The sequence below is a fragment of the Aquila chrysaetos genome, chromosome Z (assembly GCF_900496995.4).
Source record: "Aquila chrysaetos chrysaetos chromosome Z, bAquChr1.4, whole genome shotgun sequence".
Lineage (NCBI taxonomy): Eukaryota > Metazoa > Chordata > Aves > Accipitriformes > Accipitridae > Aquila > Aquila chrysaetos.
In genome coordinates this window covers 77,656,316-77,675,653 of record NC_044030.1, presented here as the reverse complement: position 1 = coordinate 77,675,653, position 19,338 = coordinate 77,656,316, and the positions used below count along the sequence as shown (strand labels likewise).

Genomic DNA, 19,338 nt, shown 5'->3' with positions numbered 1-19,338 from the left:
CCCCAGGCAGATCTGCAGATTGTGCTGGTCACATGCAACTCTGCTGCTTTAGAGCACTGTTAAGCTGCCTCAAGTGTTGTGGGAAGCCCTGTACCCATTTTAGGTTACTCCCAAAGCACCAATAACAGTGTTGGTCTGATCGCATTTCCCTCTTTCCTGAGAGTGCCTGTAAGCCTCTAAATCAAAGCCTCTGAAGTCCTTCCAAATGCCTGTGGCCCACCCCTCCATCTGGAGTGTCTGACAGCTAATATGAGGCTGATGTTTCCAGCTGAAGAACTGAAATAGTTTGTTCTTTTCCATGATTCCCTTGGCAAAGGAAAACAAGCCCATTTGTTTAGAAGCTCATAAAAGAGGAGCTTTATAGTAGGAACATTCATAAACTTGTTTGCTTTTGACCTTCTCCACATTGCTGATGGTTTCGAGTTCTTGTCCCAGGCATTGTGCTTGTCTGGGCTGTCAGTGACATTTTTGAAAAACAGGCTCACCCAGAGTAATTTGCATTGTTCAGCACTCCAACACTGAGCCTTTAGACATGCCATCTTTCTCCACTGCAGTGCTGGGTAGGGTGTGCAGGTGTGATATACACTGACAGCCTTATAGAACAGCAGTGCAGACCTGGCTGCCAAAAATAAGCCTGGCTGCTAATTCCATGTTGCTTTTTTTTCTAGATTAATTGATGCTACTCAAGCAGTGGGCATTTCGCAGGCTCTTAGGTTACTAAACATTGAGCTTACACCATTGGTGGGGGTGAGGGGGTGAATCATGCCCTTAAATTAATAAAAATGTGTTCCGTGAAGGCAAGCAATTAAATCTTTAGTGAGTGTAGGTCATGGGGGGCTGATATGCTTGAAAGAGAGCTTGTTCCTTTTCAGAGATAGTAAGACAGCACGTGTAAAGTACAAGCCAGGGCAGCCACCTTTATTTATGCCTAGAGGTAGGAAATTGGGATTACCTTGGCTGGACTGTGGGACTTCAAGTGTCAGGTCTAGATTCAAAATTGAATGCTGGCATCTGATATTTTGAGCAGATAAAAATGAAATCTTCTTTTCCACCTGTGCTTCTGCTGACTGGGAAAGGACTCTCCAAACTGCAGATCCTCGTCTGTGGCTAATGCTTTGGGTTCCCTTCTTGAATTATACTGCACAGATTTCTTCAAAATATGTTTGAGAACCCTGTATCCTTTTGAAGCTCTTCCCCATCTGGAAAAGTCTTATTTTACTTCAGTGTGCAGAGCGTCTTCCTCATCTTGTTTTCCTACCCATGGACATCACAAATTGCTAGATGTCGAGTCCTATGAAGATGCAGCGGCTCATGAGGCTTCTTGGGACATGTGCTCGCACATTGCCAAGTTCCTTGCTATACATGGATTCAGATAGAATTCACCAACTCATTGGTGTGTGGTGGGAAACTACATGTACTGATTGATACAAAACCTTCCACCTCTTTGGAATAAGCTTTTATAGGGTAACCCCGCCTGATTTCAGATAATTCCTATATTTAAATTGTGAGCATGGCAGAATGTTGAAATAATATGTCTCATCTGTCTTCTAAGTGCTGGTAAACAAGACACAGCTGGCAGGAGATGTACAAGTAGTTCAGTCCTAATTTCCCCCATATTCCCACTGTACCTGTTAGCATAAAATATTCCCTTCCTAAGTTTTTCTTAAGTCAGAAAAGGGAAAAGAAATGTAAGGCTGAAAGTCTCCACGATGGATTCAAGGTGGGAGTCCAGCATGCTGGAGACTGCTAGCTTCAGCACAAGAGAAGACAGGGATGTCATGCTTTATTAGCCTTTGCAGGCTGTAACAATGATGGGAGCTAATTGCAATTATTGGAAGATAATGTTAAGTTAACACATTCTCTCTAGTAACTACCACTGTTCCCTCTGGAGTCACAAGGAAACCTGCATTATCCTGCAGTTGGTGATGTGGCAGGTCTGTGTCACTGCGGTATCAGTGCCATAGGTCTGAGGTCCATGTCAGTGGGAATCCCTCCTGAGCGGGGCCTTCGGTCCATCTCCCTCCATCCTCACCTTTCCTGTTTAGCCAGTCTTTACCTGGCATTTCTCTTGATGCTGTGGGAGAAGGACATTTGTGCGGGCATAGCATCCGAAGCAGCTGGACTGGAGTAGGCTGCCAGCACCAAGCTGTCCTGTGCCGTGCATTTGTCTGTGCTTCCCTGGCTTTACCCCAGGGTACACCCTTAATCATACTGTCCATGCTCCCATCACTTCCCTATTAATTACTGGTTTGAGTCTTTAATGTTATTATTAGGCTGGAAATGTTGGAAAGCTCTGCAATAAGGGATAATAAGTATTTCTGATGGCATTCCCCAATTTGTGCATCAATCTGTGTTAGACTCTGATTTAACACCTGGTTGTCTCATTACTTGCAGCATTGAGAAGGGAGATTAAGACCTGTGGAGTTAGCAGTGCTGGCTCTGAGCCTTCTCCAGTCCAGATCAGCTGGAGCCTTGCCAAGGGTCTTGGAAAGAGCTTGCACCCACAGCAGGGAACTGGTTCTCACTCCATGAGTACCTGCAGGAGGGGGGCAGTTCCTCAAAAGCAGCAGGCAGCTTCTGCACACTGGTTACTTAAAAGAGGACAAAGGCCCTGAGTGCAGATGGTAATTGTGTGCTGAGGCTGCCTTTCCGTGGGACCTTTTCTTTCCGATTTCTCCAGCCATTGTTCTGCTGCTGAGGGATGTTCTTGCCTGATTAATCCCTTCTGTGTTCTTTGCCTTTTTTTCCCCAGGCCCATGTGTTTGATCTGAGCATTAATAAGTATGAAGCTCTCTGCACCCAGCTAGTGGTGGCCAAGAAGAAAAATAAAATAACCCATATCCAGTTTAACCCTGTCTACCCTGTTGTCATCATTGGAGATGAACGAGGCCACGTTACCTCCTTGAAGCTCTCTCCCAATCTGCGCAGGATGCCCAAGGTAAGGATGACCTGCACTCCCCTAATGGAGGTACAAAACCACAGCAGGTCTCTTCGTGCCTTATCACTGTCCCGTCTCATTCTGTGCAATGATGTTGGCAAAGCTGCTCCCTCTAGCAAGGTGCTTAAGATTACCTCAAGCATTTTGGGTAGGATGTCTGGCAAGTTGGATCCCTGCTTCTGTTTCTGTATAAGTAAGAAGGCTCAGTTCACTCCTGCGCAGGAGCAGGGATTGCTGGGAAGGGTGTTTGCTGTCTGTGGGCACTTTCTCACCATGGCCCAGACAAGCCCAGAAGCTCTGCAGAGGTTCATTTGTTTCCAAAAGCTCACATCTTTTCTAAGCTTGCGTTTTATTTGCAAAACTTCTTGAAACCAAGTAAAGGAGGTCCCAACTCCTTCCCAAGTCCTCCCACAGAGCCCATGCTGCCTGTCTTCTTGTGCTCTTGGATCATCAAAGCCTGTCCCCTGACCACCCTGTCATCTCTCCTGTAAATGTTCAAGCCCTATCTTTAATTTATGAGAAGACTTGGGATCCTTGTCTCAAGTGACAGCAAAGAGATGCATGTGCCTCTGTGAGTTGGTAAAGCCCCTTTTCCCACCCAGCCATGAGGGCCAGTCGTGAAGGATGATGACCTCTCCTACACACATCCTTTACTAGACTTTCTTTCTGGGCTTCATCCAGCTATGAGCTGAATGGCTGTAAATGCGGTGTTGTTTCTGAGCCCATGTAATTCTCATATCCAGTTGTCTCTTGTTTAGTGGAGCTTTTTCAGTTTCAGGCTTTTTAGAACTGATGCAAGAAAGCAATCTCTCAAGATGATCATCTTTTATTTATATACCCCCAAAGGTTTTATATATTCTACTAACCCACTGTATTAGGCAGGGTCTTTGGCCAGGAACTAATGACCATGGTGTCACTCCAGTCTTCTGAATGATTTTTAAAAAGATCCTTCAGCCAGACACCACTGGAAATGTGAATCTTCCCTGTGCTGAGAGGGCATAGAAAACACAGTAGCGTGGCCGTCTGTTTGGGGCTGGGTGTGAGGGCTGTGGAGGAGAATGTCTCATATGCTTCACGCTTTTCTATTTCCATCAAAATGGCAGCCTGAGACCATCCAAGCTCTCAGGGCTGTCATCAGCTTGGCTCAGGGCAAGTTTCCTGCTTGCTTTATGAGTCCTTCCTGGGCATGGGCAAGCACTGTGTCTGCCATGGACCCTGGTTGCCCAAGGATTCAGCATCTCCCATCATCAGGAGATGGGTCACATACACATAAACGTGGTTGCTCTCCTCCGCACCCCAGCTGTGGGATGAGCAGCACCCAGCAATACTGCACTGTGGGTCAGAATGAATTTGAATGTCTCCTTGCACTCCTGGAGGCCAGCAGGAGCCCTCCATGCAGGTATGAATGTCATCACCTCCCTTTGCCAGCTTTCTTCAGAGGCAAATTGCATGTTGTTGACAAAGCAGTTTAAACTGTGAGTTCAGGAGTGTCTCAATCACTTATTGCTGACCTTAAACCAATAGGTACCATAACCCAGGCAACATATAAATGGGATGGAAATGGACTCTGCTGCTCTAATGTTATTAAGCTATTTGTCTTCTGCTTGCTTGGTTAGGTTTGAAGGGACACTAAACACAGAAGTGTTTCCTGCACATGCAGAGAAGAAGGAGGGATGCTCAGGCATGGCTGGTGATGTGTGCAGGTCTCCCGGCTACAGCCAGCTCTTCTCTGAAAGAGATGAGAATTTAAAACAGATGACATGCAGTGTGGTGGCAAAGTGGCAGATCTGGCCCAGCCAGCTCAGAGGCCTTTCTGTGCCACAAGTTGACAAGTGACTTGAGCTGAGCCCATCTTTCGTGGCTGATGTGGCATCTGCTGCACCAAATGCCGTTGTCCGGGACCCTGTGGTGAGGAGGTTTAGCTTCTGCGAGAGGGTGCTTTAAGAGAGGGAAGTCAAGCCCTGCCAGAACAGGCAGTTCCATCCACTGCATCCTCCTGTCCACCTCCTTCCTGTGCCAGCACCAGCCTTCATGTCCTTAGTTAGCAGCAAACCTCCAGCCGTGTTTGCAAGAGTATCATCTCACTGTGGGGAGTCAGATGTACTTCTAGAGTATTGATCCTGGCTCCTCTGAAGATCAAGTCGGTGTGCTCTTTAAACCCTTGCCCTGTGCAGCCAGCTTTCCTCTGTAAAATGACTTCGCTTCTCCCTCTTTTCTGGGAGTCCCCAGAGCTGCGTTAACAGTCACAGAATATCCATAGATTTTTGTAAGTGGAGAGGGTCCAAAACTGTGCAGGGGAGTCCTGGCACCCCAGCTGTCTCCTTGCAGATAGAGAAACATCGCTGTGCCTGGCTTGGTACCTGGGTACCCCAGTCTGTTCTCTCTGGCACTTGATCCCCATGGAGCCCAGTGGGGAAACCTGCCTGACACCCAGGACCACAAGCCATGACCAGTGCTTCTGGAGGTTGGGGCCTTCACACCAACCTGAGCATCTGCGAGCTCAGCTGTCTGGTCTTGTTTCCATCAACTCCTTTGGAGATGGGAAGGTGCCTTTTGCTGAGGTCTGGCAGAACTCAGGTGCCAATAGGACAGGGCAGCCAAGGGCTCATCCAGATCCCACTGGCCCTCTGTTTCACACTGGGGTTTGCCTTTGAAGCTTCTCCACCAGCTTCCCACACAGCTGGGATGGATAGCTGCTTTTGACAGGTATGAATAGCAGACTAACCACCCTTTTTTGAGAGAGCTCTTAATAGCCACATATCATTCCAAACCCCATTCTTCCCCTAAAAATAGACATGGTGCTGTCTGCTCCATGTTCTGCAGATTCCTTGGCTGTTGCTGGGCTTCCAAGAGAGGGCTCACCAAGAAAGACTGAGCTAACTTCATCCTGGTGGGATTTCAGCCATTCTGAATTTATTCTGGTTTGCCTGTTAGTTAAAGCCAGTGTGGTGGATAAGTGGAAGTAGGGAGGGTAAGGACTTCTGGTTTCTCGTCAGACCTTGGTTCATTCCTCTCTTCATGTCCTTGAGCTATGAGGGGAGGTTCAAGAGCTCTTTAAATAATGGACAGGGTTGATCTGCAGCTTAATTAATTCGTGTTTGTAAAACACTTTGGGATCTTTAAGAAGTGTTACTTAATACACTGAGTTTTGATGTCAGCAATGTTAGTGCAGCCTCATTTATGAACAGCTGGCAGAATATGCCAAGGGGGGATCTCCTCGAAAGCACTTAGGTGGCATTTTCAGAAGTGACTTTCACCAAGACACACAGTAAAAACTTCAGAAAATGCCTAAAACTCCCTGTGAGTTTTGGCCTCCTAAATCATTTAGTAGCACATGGGAAAGGTGGTTTGCTCTTGAGAGGAAGCTGGGGACAGGGGCTCTGCCACCTATCAGGCACTTGTGTCAAGGGCACATGTGTGTGCAGAGAGGGTACAGAGGTCCCTGTGCTCATGCCGAGCACAGTGGGTGCCCTCATGTCTTTGCCCTGGTGATTTGGGTCCTTGGAGCCCTCCCTGGCCCCACAGGCTGAAGTCTCTGGGGCGGAACAGAGATATCCCCTTGCCTCAAGTTGGTGAGCTGTATTTATTTCCACAAGATATGATCCTGGTAGAGGTTTTCTGTGCCTATTGCTGTTGTCTCTAGATTGTGCGAGTCCTCTGGGAACACACTACCCAACTGCTAAGCACCAGCTCCAAGAGCCTGGTAAGCATGGAGTTTGGGAGGTGCAAAGGTGGCTGAACCCAAACCTTGTGGGAAAAGCAACCATGAGGCAGAGAGCAGAGCTTGCTGAAGGTGGGTTTGCAATCAAACTACCATCAGCACAGTCCTGCATTAGCCATGACAAACACCCATCTCCCTGAACACCCAGCCCTGCTTGGGCAGAAAGTTTGTGCCAACAGATATTGTCCTGTGCAGGGATACCTGGTGAAAGTAGTTTGGGTCCTTCTGCTCAGAGCTCGGAGGTGGGGCAGAAATGCTTGCAGTATTTTAAGATGCAGCAGTAGGAACAAGTGGCTCTCTGCTGTCGTCCAAGCCACTTTTGGACTCCAAGGGCTCCTTAAATATTGCAGCAGTTGTCAGGCAGGAATTGTTTAACTAATAAAGTATCGTTCCTAATTTGTAACAACCCTGGTGGCTGAGTTCACCCAAGGGAAGCATTGCTGTAAGAAGAATCAGTTTGGGGCAGAGCTGTTTAATTAGTAAGCCTTCCGGGTTTCATTCGAGGGTTGGAAGAAATTAAAGCATTTTGTCATCACAGTCAGAAGAATGTAGCTGCTCATGGGCTTTGGTTTGTTTTTAAAAAACTGCTAAAATAGCCTGGCACAACCCCTGTCAATCCCAAAAGTAAGCAGGAAATGATCAAAAAAAGTGTGAAGAGTTTTTAGAAATGTTGGGAGACCACAGCAGAGTGCGAGAAGAAAAGAAAGCAGGTCAAAGAAAGGTTACAATACAGTATTTGCTGAGGCTAAGGCAAATTTCTTGGCCAGTACCCAGGCTGACAGCCAGGGAGGCAGCCAGCTTCTTGGCCTGATGCTTGTCTTGGATATTTGTCTTGGATTATCTAGGATGATTATCTCAGTCTCTGTTCCTGCTACTGCTTTCTTCACATGCAAGTCACCTCTTTCTCTGTCCCCTGGGGACAATTGAGTTACTTCCCAGGCAGTAAATCCTGGCTGACAGGGTCTAGCTGGGCATAAGTGGAGTGCGAAGGGGAACACAGCTGCTCGCCCATCCCAGGACGTAGCGACAGGGCTGTGCACGGGTCAGGAGCTGCAGGCCCACACCTGTGAGTCCAACGCTGGCTGCCTGTGAGCAGCTTGTGGTGTGGGGACAAGCGAGGGGCATGGGGTGGCTCTGAGCCTTCCTATCCATGTGCACATGTTGGGCAGCTGCTCTGCTCTCTCTGTGCCTTATCACACCAGCGTCACCTCTGGACTAGCTGTGCCCCCCTGCCTATTTGCAGCCCTGATGATTTTGCCCTTGGCAAGATCCGGCTGCTTAGCAAAGGAAGGGGCATTGAGTTTTGCTGCCTGAAGCACTTTGGCTCTTTGACCATATCTGACGGCAGGGTCTGGGAGGGATCAGTCAGGATTTGGGGGACTGTGATGGACAGTGGGAGGATGCTGGGGTTTTCAGGAGGTGAAGGAGGGAAGGGGATTTGGGGAAGACTGGTGGAAGTGTGTGAAGTTTTAGGGAGACAGTAGGAGAGTGGCTGAATCTCTTCTTCAGCCTATCCCCCTCCCCAGCACTGCCTCCTTCACTATCTCCTGGGGCTTGAGGTTGCTTCCTCCTCATACACCCCAGCAGCATCCACTGCACACAGTACTTTCTCAATAAGGGACCCTGGTTTTGTCCCTAAACCCAGGCTCAGTGGGATGCAGCTCAGGTCCGGAGCTGGTACTAAGCTAGGACAGTGTGAACGGACAGTGGGATGCTTGATCCTGAAACTCACTTTTTCGTAGCCTTCCATTGCAATGACGTAGGGTGACAGGGAGAAACCTGAAGGAGTTAAGGCCCAGGAGATTGTTTGTGTTCTTAGTGTCTTCCTGTAGCTGTGGGAGGTGTTGCAGTAGCTGTGAGGGATGAACTGACCAGCACATGAAGAAGAACCTGAACTCCCTCCTTCTGTCCCAGAAGGCACAGTCAGTCCTGCACGTGGGACTGTATTTACAGAAGGAAGCTATAGATTAGATACATTCTGCAAGGTCACATGAGTCGTGGACTGGTGAGTGCTTTAGCACTGAAGAAAGTACATTTTGTCCCCAAACATTCTATTTCAACAGCTCTCATGAGGTATCATTCTGTCTGAGAGAAAAGCACTCGCACCTCCTCTCCAAATGGCTCGAGTCTTGCTCTTCTACTGGTGTAACTCCTAGTCCCTCTGTTTTCATGCAAATGCTCCTCTCTCGTTGAGATTCCTGCAGTCGCTTCTGTGCTGTTGAAGCGGTGGCTGATTTCCTTGTGTCTCTTTGGGGCTGGCTAATTGTGCAGTGACCCAAAAGCACAGAGCACAAGCAGTGTTGGAGGAATTTGGCGTTGAGTGCTGCTGTGCCTTGCCTACATCAGGACTGCCTCCTCCAGATGCAGCTTGGCCCCCTGATAAGGAGGCACACACAAATAAGCTTGGGTCTCATAAAAACTGACCTGCAGCTTGGTGGCTTTGCTTCCTCTGAGATTTGCAAAAGCTTTCGATTTCCCTTCAGTTCCTCCCCTGTTATTTAGGCTAGTTGCAGATAGCTGCTCTCTGTACTGTTAGAGGAAGAGCTGATCACCGTGGGGTGGATCCAGGGACTCGTGAAACCCTATTTCTGCCCTTTCACAGCTTTCTGTGTTGCTTGTGTAGGCCATGTAAGGACATATGCACCAGCGTTGACTCCTTGGTACAGGAAGGAAACCCAGTGCTGGAGGCCTTCAAGAAGAGTAGGTTAGAGACACATCCATAGGGACAGGTCGCTCTGAGCCTGCCTTGGAGCAGGAAGGGCTGGAGGTGGTTGCTCTGACAGTCCCCTCTGTCAGCACATGCTGGTCCTTGCACACGCTGAGGCCAGCAAGAGGCCATACTGCTTGTGTGCATCTTGCCAGGGTGTGAGCACCATTGCTTGCGACCTGCGGCTGTTCTGCTATGCAGATCTGTGACTCATAACTGTAAATCAGCATCGACTGAAGGGAATACTGACAGGTACTGACAAAAGCAGGCTCCCCTGCCACTTTCCGCCTGCTTCTTCCCTGACTCGCTTTCCTGCCCTGCCACTGTGCTGGGAAACCCATTAGCAGTAAGACCTTCACAGCTCCTGAGGATTCCTTCTTCCTCCACTGTCCTACATCAGGATATCTGCCAATCTAGTGTAGCCTGAGATAAAATGAGGGGACTGTTTAGTCCTGGAAAGCTGTTTCTTTGGGAAAGGAGATGGTCCATGTGCCAGCAGGCTGCAGCCCTTCTTGGGCAGAACTGAAGCTTTTGCATATTTATCTGGAGACCCTGGAGATATCCACTGTGCATAGGAGAGTGGCTTTACGGCACAAATCCAGATATCCAAGAGTGTCACACCACAGGTACAACGAGTTCTGGATCCCAGACAGAGATGTGGCAACCTTAGACACTAGCACTGTTTGGAGAGCTAACCCAAACAAGCCAGCAGTAGATCTAAAGGACTTGAATCTTCTCTCATTAAATCAGTTTTCTTCATTTTTGGAGAAATAACTTTAGGGTTGCATCAAACTATGTGAAGGGAAAGAGAGCTCGTGTAACTGCAGGATTGCTGAACACCAAGGTCAAAGAGCTCTGTTTTTCTTCTTTTTACTGTTCCTGGCTATGTGTCTTCAACCTTATTTTTGTAGTGTAATGTCACTTTCTGTGACTGCTCTGTTAGGCAGTTGGTGGAGAGACAACATCAGTGTATTTACAAGTTATTTTAAGCTGAAGTCAATTGCCAGTGGTCAGGATGAAGTGTGTGTGGTATGTCAAGTGGGAACACTGGCAACTGGAGCAAGAAAAGGTCCAATTTAAAGAAAATTCAGTAATACTTTTAAATTATTTCTAAAGTGCAAGTCTCATCCCGTGAGGTCCTGTGTGCTGTCAGGGGGACACTGACAAAGCCAGGAGGACTGGCTTTGGCTTCTAGTTTCCTCTTTGAAGATCTGTGTAATAAAAAGGGTTGCCCATACTTGAAAGTGATGCAAGACTGCTCCATTTTCCAATATTAGGGTTCTGGAGAAAAATGCTGGGGGGGTTTGGTTTTGTTATCAATAATAGTCAAGTCACTGAGCTAAATGCCCCTCTTTAGACATAAATGTGGTGTGTGTCCATTGGATTTGCTCTCCTCTGGGTATTCAAGAGTAACTGAAATCTGAACTTGGCCAAGCAAAATGGTTTTTAGTAGGGCCTTATTTTACTCCTTCCCTTGTATTTATCCACACTGGCACAGTTATGTTGCCACAAAAACTGTTTTGCCTGCAGGCTTTTCGTCCTTTTCCTTGTCAACAGATTGTGTCTGTACTTTGGTGCCCGCTATCCTAGAGCTCCCCAGGCCCCAGCAGCCTGGGCTTTGCTCCTCTGCAGCATGATAAGCCCATCGCTGCTTGTCCTGGGAAATCCCTAATACATGAGAAGGAGAACTGATTCACGTCTTTGAAGGGCCTGCATTTTGGTTAGATCTGTGATTGCCTGAATATGCCTGTTCAGCTTGCACAGCTTCTCTTTAAGCCAGAGCCTCTGCTTTCACCAGCACCTTGACAGAAAACTGTGGCAGCAGAGGAGTGGGCACAGCATAGCATTATGGCAAGAGAGTCACTGCCCAACCTCATGGGCCACTTGCCTCACCTTTCCTCCTTGTTTCTTTCTTTAGCTGTCCTCTGTGAATTCATTTCTATGCACTTGACTTAAATCCCCTCCAGAAAATTTGGGATACTGAGAAATCACCAGTTCTTTGCCTGAATAACAGCCCTGGAACAAAGGCAGAGGGAACCCCAGGGGAACAGGCTGTTTTCAAAGCATGCCTTTGGCAGAGCCAGCGAGGGAGACTTTTTGGGACACTCTCATTCTCCCAACAACGGCTGGGTGTGAGAGCAGGTCTGCCAGCCTGCAGCCTCTCCTGCAGAGGCTCAGCCCCCTGCCATAAGTGATTACAGCTGCCTGCTGATGGAGGCAATGTGGATGCTTATCCTCCAGGTCATCTGAGGGTGAACTGCTTTTTTGCCAGAGAGCCACAAGCAGCTCTCAGGAGTGCAGCTATTCCTGAGCACTGGCTCTGCTGCAGGGGTGTGGAGGAGGAAAGCTTCTTAGCTCAGCCTCTGAGCCACAGGGGGTGTTTGAAGGGCAAGGCAATGGCTCTTCATGAGGACGTAGTGCAAAGCAGTGGCTGGGGCCTGGGAGATACAGCCCTGGTCCTGGACCTGAACTTTGCATCTCCTTGGATGAGCTGCAGCTCCTCTCCATGTTGAAGTGGGATGAGGACACCCATCTCCCTGAGACCCACAGCAGCCAAGTGAGAGGTGTCCATAGGCACCATGGATCTTCTCTTCTGCAGCCTCTCTTCTCTGTGCATCCCTCTTGCTGAGTGCTTTTGGGACATATCCAATACAGTCATACCTCAGGAGTGGAGCCTATGTTGGGGCGCGCTGATGGACAACCCTGTCTGCCAGGTCCAGCACCTGGCAGGCTCTCCTGCCTGCCTGCTTTGTCCATCACAGGAAGACAGTTGGATGTCACAGCCTATCAAACCCCAAATTTCAAATTGGGACAGCCAGGTCCCAGGAGAATGGGTGAAATTAAGGAAGTGGAATGGGGCACTGAGAGATACTCACCCACAACCGGCTGACACAGCAGTGATGTGCATGCTGTTAGGACTCCAGCCCAGAAATCCCATCTTGGCCCTGTGCTACCCCTCAGCTGTCCATCCTGGCAGACAAAGGAGTGAGAAGGGGAGGATGAGAGTGCAGGTCCTGGTGTGGGGCAGAGGGAAGAGGTAGCAGTAGCGTGGGGAAAGGATGAGGAACTGGATCATGGTGTGAGCAGGGTGGAGCAGGCATCCAACAGGTGTCATGGCCAGCAAAGCCCTCAAAACCCTGGGACAAAGGTGAGGAGCTCCCTATTGGCTCTGCATCTCCATAGGGGTTGGTTTGGCCTCCATTTGTGCTGGTCATACAATTTAGGTGGAAAAATGTAACTAATTCTCTCCAACTCATGGCTGTGCAATGTCCTAGGCACCTGAGGACTCTCATCAGGGATGGTAAATCGGACACCGGTCCTCATGTGCAAGACCCATCCCAGCCATGTTTGTGCATTGTCTCACTGAACCCAGCAATGCCCCAGAGCTTGGAGAAGGTGGGCTTTTATTCTTCTTCAAGCTCTTCAGCTTTTCCTTGCTTGTGGTATTACATACATTGTCCCTGGGCATTGTCTGGGCACTCTGGGGCAGTGTCACTCATTGCAGAGCCCGGTGGTATTTGCTGCAGTGACAAAGGCAGGAAATTTGGCATGATGTAGAGTAGGAAGACATGTGGCTACAAGGGCCAGAGGAACAGCTTGAGATTTGGCACATCCCTGTAACTCCTCCTGAGCTGCTGCCAGAGCCTGACACAGCCTTCCCCAAACAGCCGGCCTGGGTTGGAAAGGGCTGAGGCTGCCAGTGGAGACACAGAGGGCAGCTCCCTGCCTGGGAGATTGTGTCTGTGCTGTTGTAAAACACATCCCAAGTGCATTGCCGTAAAAAGCCCTTTGCTTGACTTGCCTGCGTGTTTCCTGAGACTGAGTGCGTCAATCTACAGAACTCCATGCCCCTGCATGCCCTGATCGAAACCATCATGCAGCTCCCAGCCCTTGCCAAGCCTCTCCCCAACTTGCACTCGTGCCACTTACCAGCCTCCTCCAAAAGAAAAGAAAGGGAGACACCTGCGCCGGCAGGCAGGCCAGATAAATGGCCCTTGCTCAAATTAATTTGATGGGCTCAATGGGGAATTGTTTAAATGAGAGAAGGGAAGGAATCGCCGATGAATAAAACGTCTTGCTGCTCACGGTGATGGAGCTGACACAAAAGGATTATTTTTATCCCATGGAGAAAAGGAAAAGAAGAGCCCTGCGAAGCGGAGAAGAAGGGCTGCCTTACAGTCCCGCTGGCTGTGGGAGATGCCATGACGACTGCGATCAAAGCAGCTCTAAGGTTTTCCTGGAGGGAAGCTGTTACGCTCCAATTCACTGACTGTTTCTGCGAGACGGGATGCCGGACGCCAACTGTGTGAGGCCATCTTAGGGAAAACAGCCTCCGTTCTCCCCTACTCCCACATCCCACCAGGGAACTGCCTGTGATCCCACTACTCCCAGTCCAGGGGGTGTCTGAGCTCCTCACCCCACCATGGGGTCCTGGTCAGTGCAGAGACCTGTCCTGCCTGGGCAGTGTTGTGTTTCCCACCTCCAGCCTCCTGGGCTGAAATCTCCTTCTTGTTATCCCCCAGACCACGTCCCATGAGCTGTGCCCTTGCTGCATGGTGTCCTATGGGTGCAGCTCTCCCACTGCCCTCCCTGGCGCAGAGGGATCTTTTCACACGCCTGGCCACGATGCTCCCGTTTCTCTGCCGTGGCACAGCTGACTGTTACACAGCATCACAGGAGTGCCAGGTCCCATCCAGGTGATTATTCCTTTATCCCCAGCCCTGATGGCAGAACACTCCCTCGCCACAATCGTGTATTTGTGCAGGGAATTGTCCTTGGTCACTCGCAATAGCTTGCATTTGTCCCTGTTAAATCACATACAGGTTTTCCAGGTCAGATCTCTCATCCAGCAAAGTAATTTCAAATTCCAGTCCTGCCTTCCTGGACACCTGCAGCCTTCCCATCTGTCCCAGTGTCCAAGCACTAACAGAAACACTGACCAGATCCCCTCCAGACCACGGAGCTATGAGCATTGCACACAGATCTGCTGACAGCTCTGGGTACAGCTATTCAGCTGGGTCTTACCAACTTCTACCCACTTTATATAGATCTTTTACCTTCCTTGAGGAGAGGAATATCAAGGTAGGCAATGGCAAAGTCTTCCTGAGGTCAAGATTAATGATTTCTGTCTTTTCTGTCCACAAGGTCTATTATCTAGTTGCAAAAAGAAATCAGACTGGTTCAGCATGACTTCTGTGGTACAAATCTATGTTAGCTGTGATGCATCTCCTCACAGACACTTACACATTGTTGGCTTGTTCCACTCGTCTTCTGAAAAGTGAGGTTAAACTGAAGTGTCTGATTCTCTTTTTTTAGGATAGTTACTGCCTTTAACTTTTTCAGCTTTCTGATCCCTGTCATCCTCTGAAATTCCCCAAGATAAATGCTTCAGATTAAGGCCATTAGGTCGAGCCAATGTGGGGACAGCTGCCTTTCCAAGGGGCTGGAGCTGTTGTGGCCAGGATGGTCTCAAACACCATAAGCAAGCCAAAGCATGTGGGCACAGATAACACCCTTTATTAGGCAAACAAATATACCTGGGAAGAAAAGAGAAGTGCATGTGCCCTAAAGCTTGTCTTTTATTCTCCATATATATATATTAGTTGAACTAATAAAAGGCATTGCATCTCCCTGCCAGCCTGTGCTGTCTGGGTACACATTAACCCATGCCCTGCTCAGCCAGAGCAGACATCTCCCCTTTTGGTTGCTGGTATTGGCTGTGATATCCTGAGGACTGGAGATTGCAGGGAACGGGAAAGGTGCCTTTCCAGGAGCGCAGAGGGAGTGTAGACATGAGCACTGCTCAGTGTCTGCTTTCTTACTTGTTTGCCTCCTCTGACTTTCTGATGATTATATTGACTTGCTGTCAGAAGTCAGGCACTGAAACCAGAATGACCAGAAACCACTTTTGCAAATGCAGCTGTGAGACTGGAGGATGCTCATCCCTCTCTAGGATTAGGCCTCCTGCTTTGATCTGCACTGAGGGAACCTGCTAAATCAGGAAAACAACGCAATTTTTATCTGGGGGGGCAACTGAAGAACATCCAGTGGGAGTGCAGGAAATTAATAATTTAGTGTCCTTTGTGTCATTAAAAAAAAAACATGCCAGGCTTTGCTGCATGGTTAGAGTTTGTAACAGAGCAGAGCAAAAGCCTGATGGATTGGGTTTCAATTACATCTGCTTGTTCACGAAGAAAAGCTGTGCTATAAAAACACTGGGGTCTGGGAAACTCGGGCTGCAGAAGGAAAAAGGAAGCCCAGCCTGAGAAATCTCTGCTCATCCTCTGCCACAAGGCCAAAGGCAGGGCTGTGGAGGTGCCATCTCACTCAGCCCAGCCTCACAGGGTTTCCCAGCATAAAGCACCAGTGAAGGAGAGGGGTTTGTGTCCTGTTCCTGCAATGGGGAGAGCCTGGGGTAGCTCAGGCCTGCAGTGCAGTTCCTGAGGATGGAAATCCTGGGGTGGCTGTAGGGAACAAAGACTTGCAGAGGGATCTGTCATCCCTTCTGCAGTGGCAGAGGAAACTCCACGTTTCTTGCCGCTTGCCTATGTAGGGAAATTTCATTCTTCAGGGTGTTTGTACCCTGCCCATAGCCAGGGATACAGGGATGTGCTGCCAGGCATGATTTTTCAGAGGGTAGTGCTGTAGGCAAGGTCTTCTGCAATCAGTCAGATCTTCATTTTGAGTCAAGGTTAGTCTGAGCTGTAACTCAGAAAAGCAACAAGAAAATGGGACACCACCATTGGCTACCTGCAAAGGGAGAAAGAGAGAGGGTTTGGCAGAAAAAGCTCCAGCTCTCCATTCCGTTACCTCTGAAATAGTCCTAACAGTTGTGATCACAGGCTGCACAGCGTTTCCCAAGAGCAAGGCAATTGGCTTCTCCACTCTTCTCTGTCCCTGCCCCTTACCCAGCTTGGAGTCACTGGCAGGGGTTCATTAGAGAAGGTACCCATGCTTCACAGTGCTTCACAGGGACAGTTTTTGCTTTCTGCAGGCTGCAGTGAAACCACTGACTATACCTTGTCCCTGCTCCTCCCTGGGAGTGAGTAAGCTCTGACTTAGTAAAAAAGGTGCTACAGAAGTGCCACTCATTATGTGGTGTGGTTGAGTGAATTAGAGGAAACGTAAACATTGCAATCAAGCTGTTTCCCCTGCTTCAGAAAAATTGCTTGTCTATAAAAGTGAGACCTCCTAAACACCACCATGTTCCCTATGCACTAACTAGTCTGTGAGCTTTCAACCTTGCTTGGCAAATCCTTTTGACTCAGGCCTGTGATAAATCTGTTGCAAGATATTATTTATAGCCTGAAAGAATGGTTCAACATGGCCTTTCTCTTAAAAATAAACATCCTGTTTGAAAAAAAAAAAGCACTACACAAAACCTGTGTGGATTCAGCTAAAGGGAGCTGGGACTAGCAGATCTTTAAAGGTAACTGTAGGCAGGGGTCTCTGCCTGGTATAAATGAGTCTGGCAAGGTTCAGCAGGATATTTTCATGATGCAGCTCCTGTTGGTAGTGCTGTCAGTGTCAGATGTGAGTGTTGCTGCCAAGTAAATAGCGCCAGCAGCAAGATGGTCTCAGAGGCCAACCCAGATGACTAGGTACTATGGTGTTGTTTTAGCAATGCCCATCAGAGCACAGACAAAAGCAAGGTGGCAGAGGGTGGATATAAATCCCATGCAAACAGCCCTCACAGCTCTGGGGCTGCATCCTGGAACTGGAGATGCTGAAAGAAGCTTGAAGGTTGTAAAGGAAAGCATGACCTTCCAGCATGACACTGGAACACTGAGCCAAACGTGGAGTCTGGCTGCCCCACTGGGGTAGTTCAGAGCAGGAGTGAAACCAGGGCCCTGTGTTCGGAAGCGGCATTAAGCAAATCCATCACCAGCTGCAGTGCACACATCCAGGGTTGACACTTCAGTGGAGGTGATTGATTGATTGACAAAAAATGCAAACTAAGTCCGGAAGAGCAAGAAGGTTGACCTAAGGTCTGGGAAACGTAACTTCAAGGAGCTTTTTAGGACCTCACAAATAAATTAAGCCATAACTTGATCTCAGCCTAAAACACCTGCATGGGAAGGGATTCACAATGGTGCAAGGCTCTTTAAATTAGCAGAAGGATATAATGGGATTTGGCAGCTGACCAAATTCAAACAAGGACTAGAGCACACATAGTTAGTGTGGCACTAGCTTGTCTGCATCTGTCAAACTCCTTCAGGTCAAAACTCCTTGTCTTTTACTGAAAGATGTGCTTTAGCTCCAAGAGGAGTCACTGTTGTGATGAGTTTACTGACTGAGGCTGTGTGAATTGTAATGGTTATTTCTGGGCTTAAAATCTGTTAAATCTACTTCTGCTTTTGATCTTGAAATGATAAGGCATTGACAGGCAGCATTATAGAGAGAGATTCACAGCTTTTATAAAGAGGTAATCACAGCTTGGAACAGGCCAGGTAGCTGTATATGAAGAGATTTACAGACTCCTGAACTCTTCAATTCTCTTGATTCTAGCTTATTTACTAGCTCATGTGTTAAACGGTCAAACAGTAAGCACTCAGAGACAACAAGGTGTTACAATAACAGCAAGCATGGGTCAACATTAAATCAATGTTATCCCTTTTCTGCCATTGAAATAAGCCTAGTGGAAAAATACATACTTGCCTCACATGCCTGGGATCATATAAGCTCTCCTCTTATGTCAGCTTTCCCAGTTGTCAGTAAGCACACGGAAACAGTCCTCACTTTCTGATCCCCAGCTCTCACGGCCTCAGTCCAGCTTCCTCCTTGGTCCTCTAGCCATCTGCTCAGGCTCCCACTCTCCATGGGTTTTCTCCAGTGCTTTCTGGTTGTCATTTTTCACTGGGAGACCTTCTTCTTCTCTTTACCCCTCTAATACCAACATTCAAACTGGTCTGTACAGCTTCCTCAACCTTTGGATACCCTGGGAGGACGGTGCTGGGGAGCTTGTCCCCTCTTACAGTGTGCCAGCATTCTCCAGGGGCTGGGAATTGCCCCACTGAGGGCTGGATTGCTCTGCACCAGTCCCAACACTATGAGCAATATATGGATAAGAGAACATTTGCTTAGAAATGCTGTCTGCAGTAAAAGCACAACAGCAGAGTAGGGTAGAGCTGCAAAACTCATCCTTCAGTTTACACTTGGTGGTGGAGAACATCCTGGAATCACAGACCCATGCGCATGTTCAGACTGTAAGGGATGTTGGGAGGTCTCTAGTTTAACCTCCAGCTCAAAGCAGGGTCAGCCCTGAGATCAGCCTCTCCGGAGCCTGTTCTAGTGGCTGACTGTCACTGTGGAGAAAAACTTTCTTATGTCACATTGGATCCTTCCCTGTTTCAGGTTATGGCTGTTGTGCCTCATTCTCCTGCTGCGCACCCCTGTAAAGAGGCTGTCTCTGTCTTCTTGATATCTTCCTCTTGGGTGCTGGCAGGCTTCTGTTAGGTCACCCAAAACCATCTCTTCTCCAGGCTGAACAAGCCTAACACCCTTAGTGTCTCTTCAGTGCAAATCCTCCAGCCCCCAACAATCTTGGTAGTCTCTGCTGGACCCAGTCTGGTTTATCAGCATCTCAGTTCAGCCCTTAAACTACCTTCTGCCTCTCTTTCTGTAGGTGAAACTGGAACCCTCCTATCCGTTAGCTGAAAAGGAAGAGTTTTTACAGTCTGTATTTCATCACTGGGGCAGAGAACAGAAGCACTGAGCCAGCACAGCTGTCATCTCCTTATCTTATTTCTTTCCTCCCTAGAAAGCTCCTTACCTTTTTTCCGGTGACTGAGGATGTGGCATCACATAGCACTGGGGACAGGAGGTGAGAGGGGTTCACCCTCTTCACTTCCTCCTACCTCCCAAAGCTTCTTTCATTAACACTCACCTAGTGTTTCTTGATTAGCACATTCTGGCTTGGAGCTGCCTGCCTGTGTTGCAGCCTTCTGGAGAAAATCTGCTGAAGCTGTGTCT

At 48.5% G+C, this 19,338-nt stretch overlaps 1 protein-coding gene across 2 annotated transcripts in view; it reads left to right on the top strand.

Annotated features, from left to right (window-relative positions):
* Positions 1-19,338, top strand: part of DNAI1 (dynein axonemal intermediate chain 1) — a 148,786-nt gene that overhangs the window by 116,230 nt on the left and 13,218 nt on the right. For both annotated transcript variants that reach the window (XM_030005694.2, XM_030005693.2), the window contains one exon: positions 2,753-2,938. In XM_030005694.2, coding sequence (XP_029861554.1) covers positions 2,753-2,938 — 186 coding nt within the window. The remainder of the gene's footprint in view (positions 1-2,752; positions 2,939-19,338) is intronic.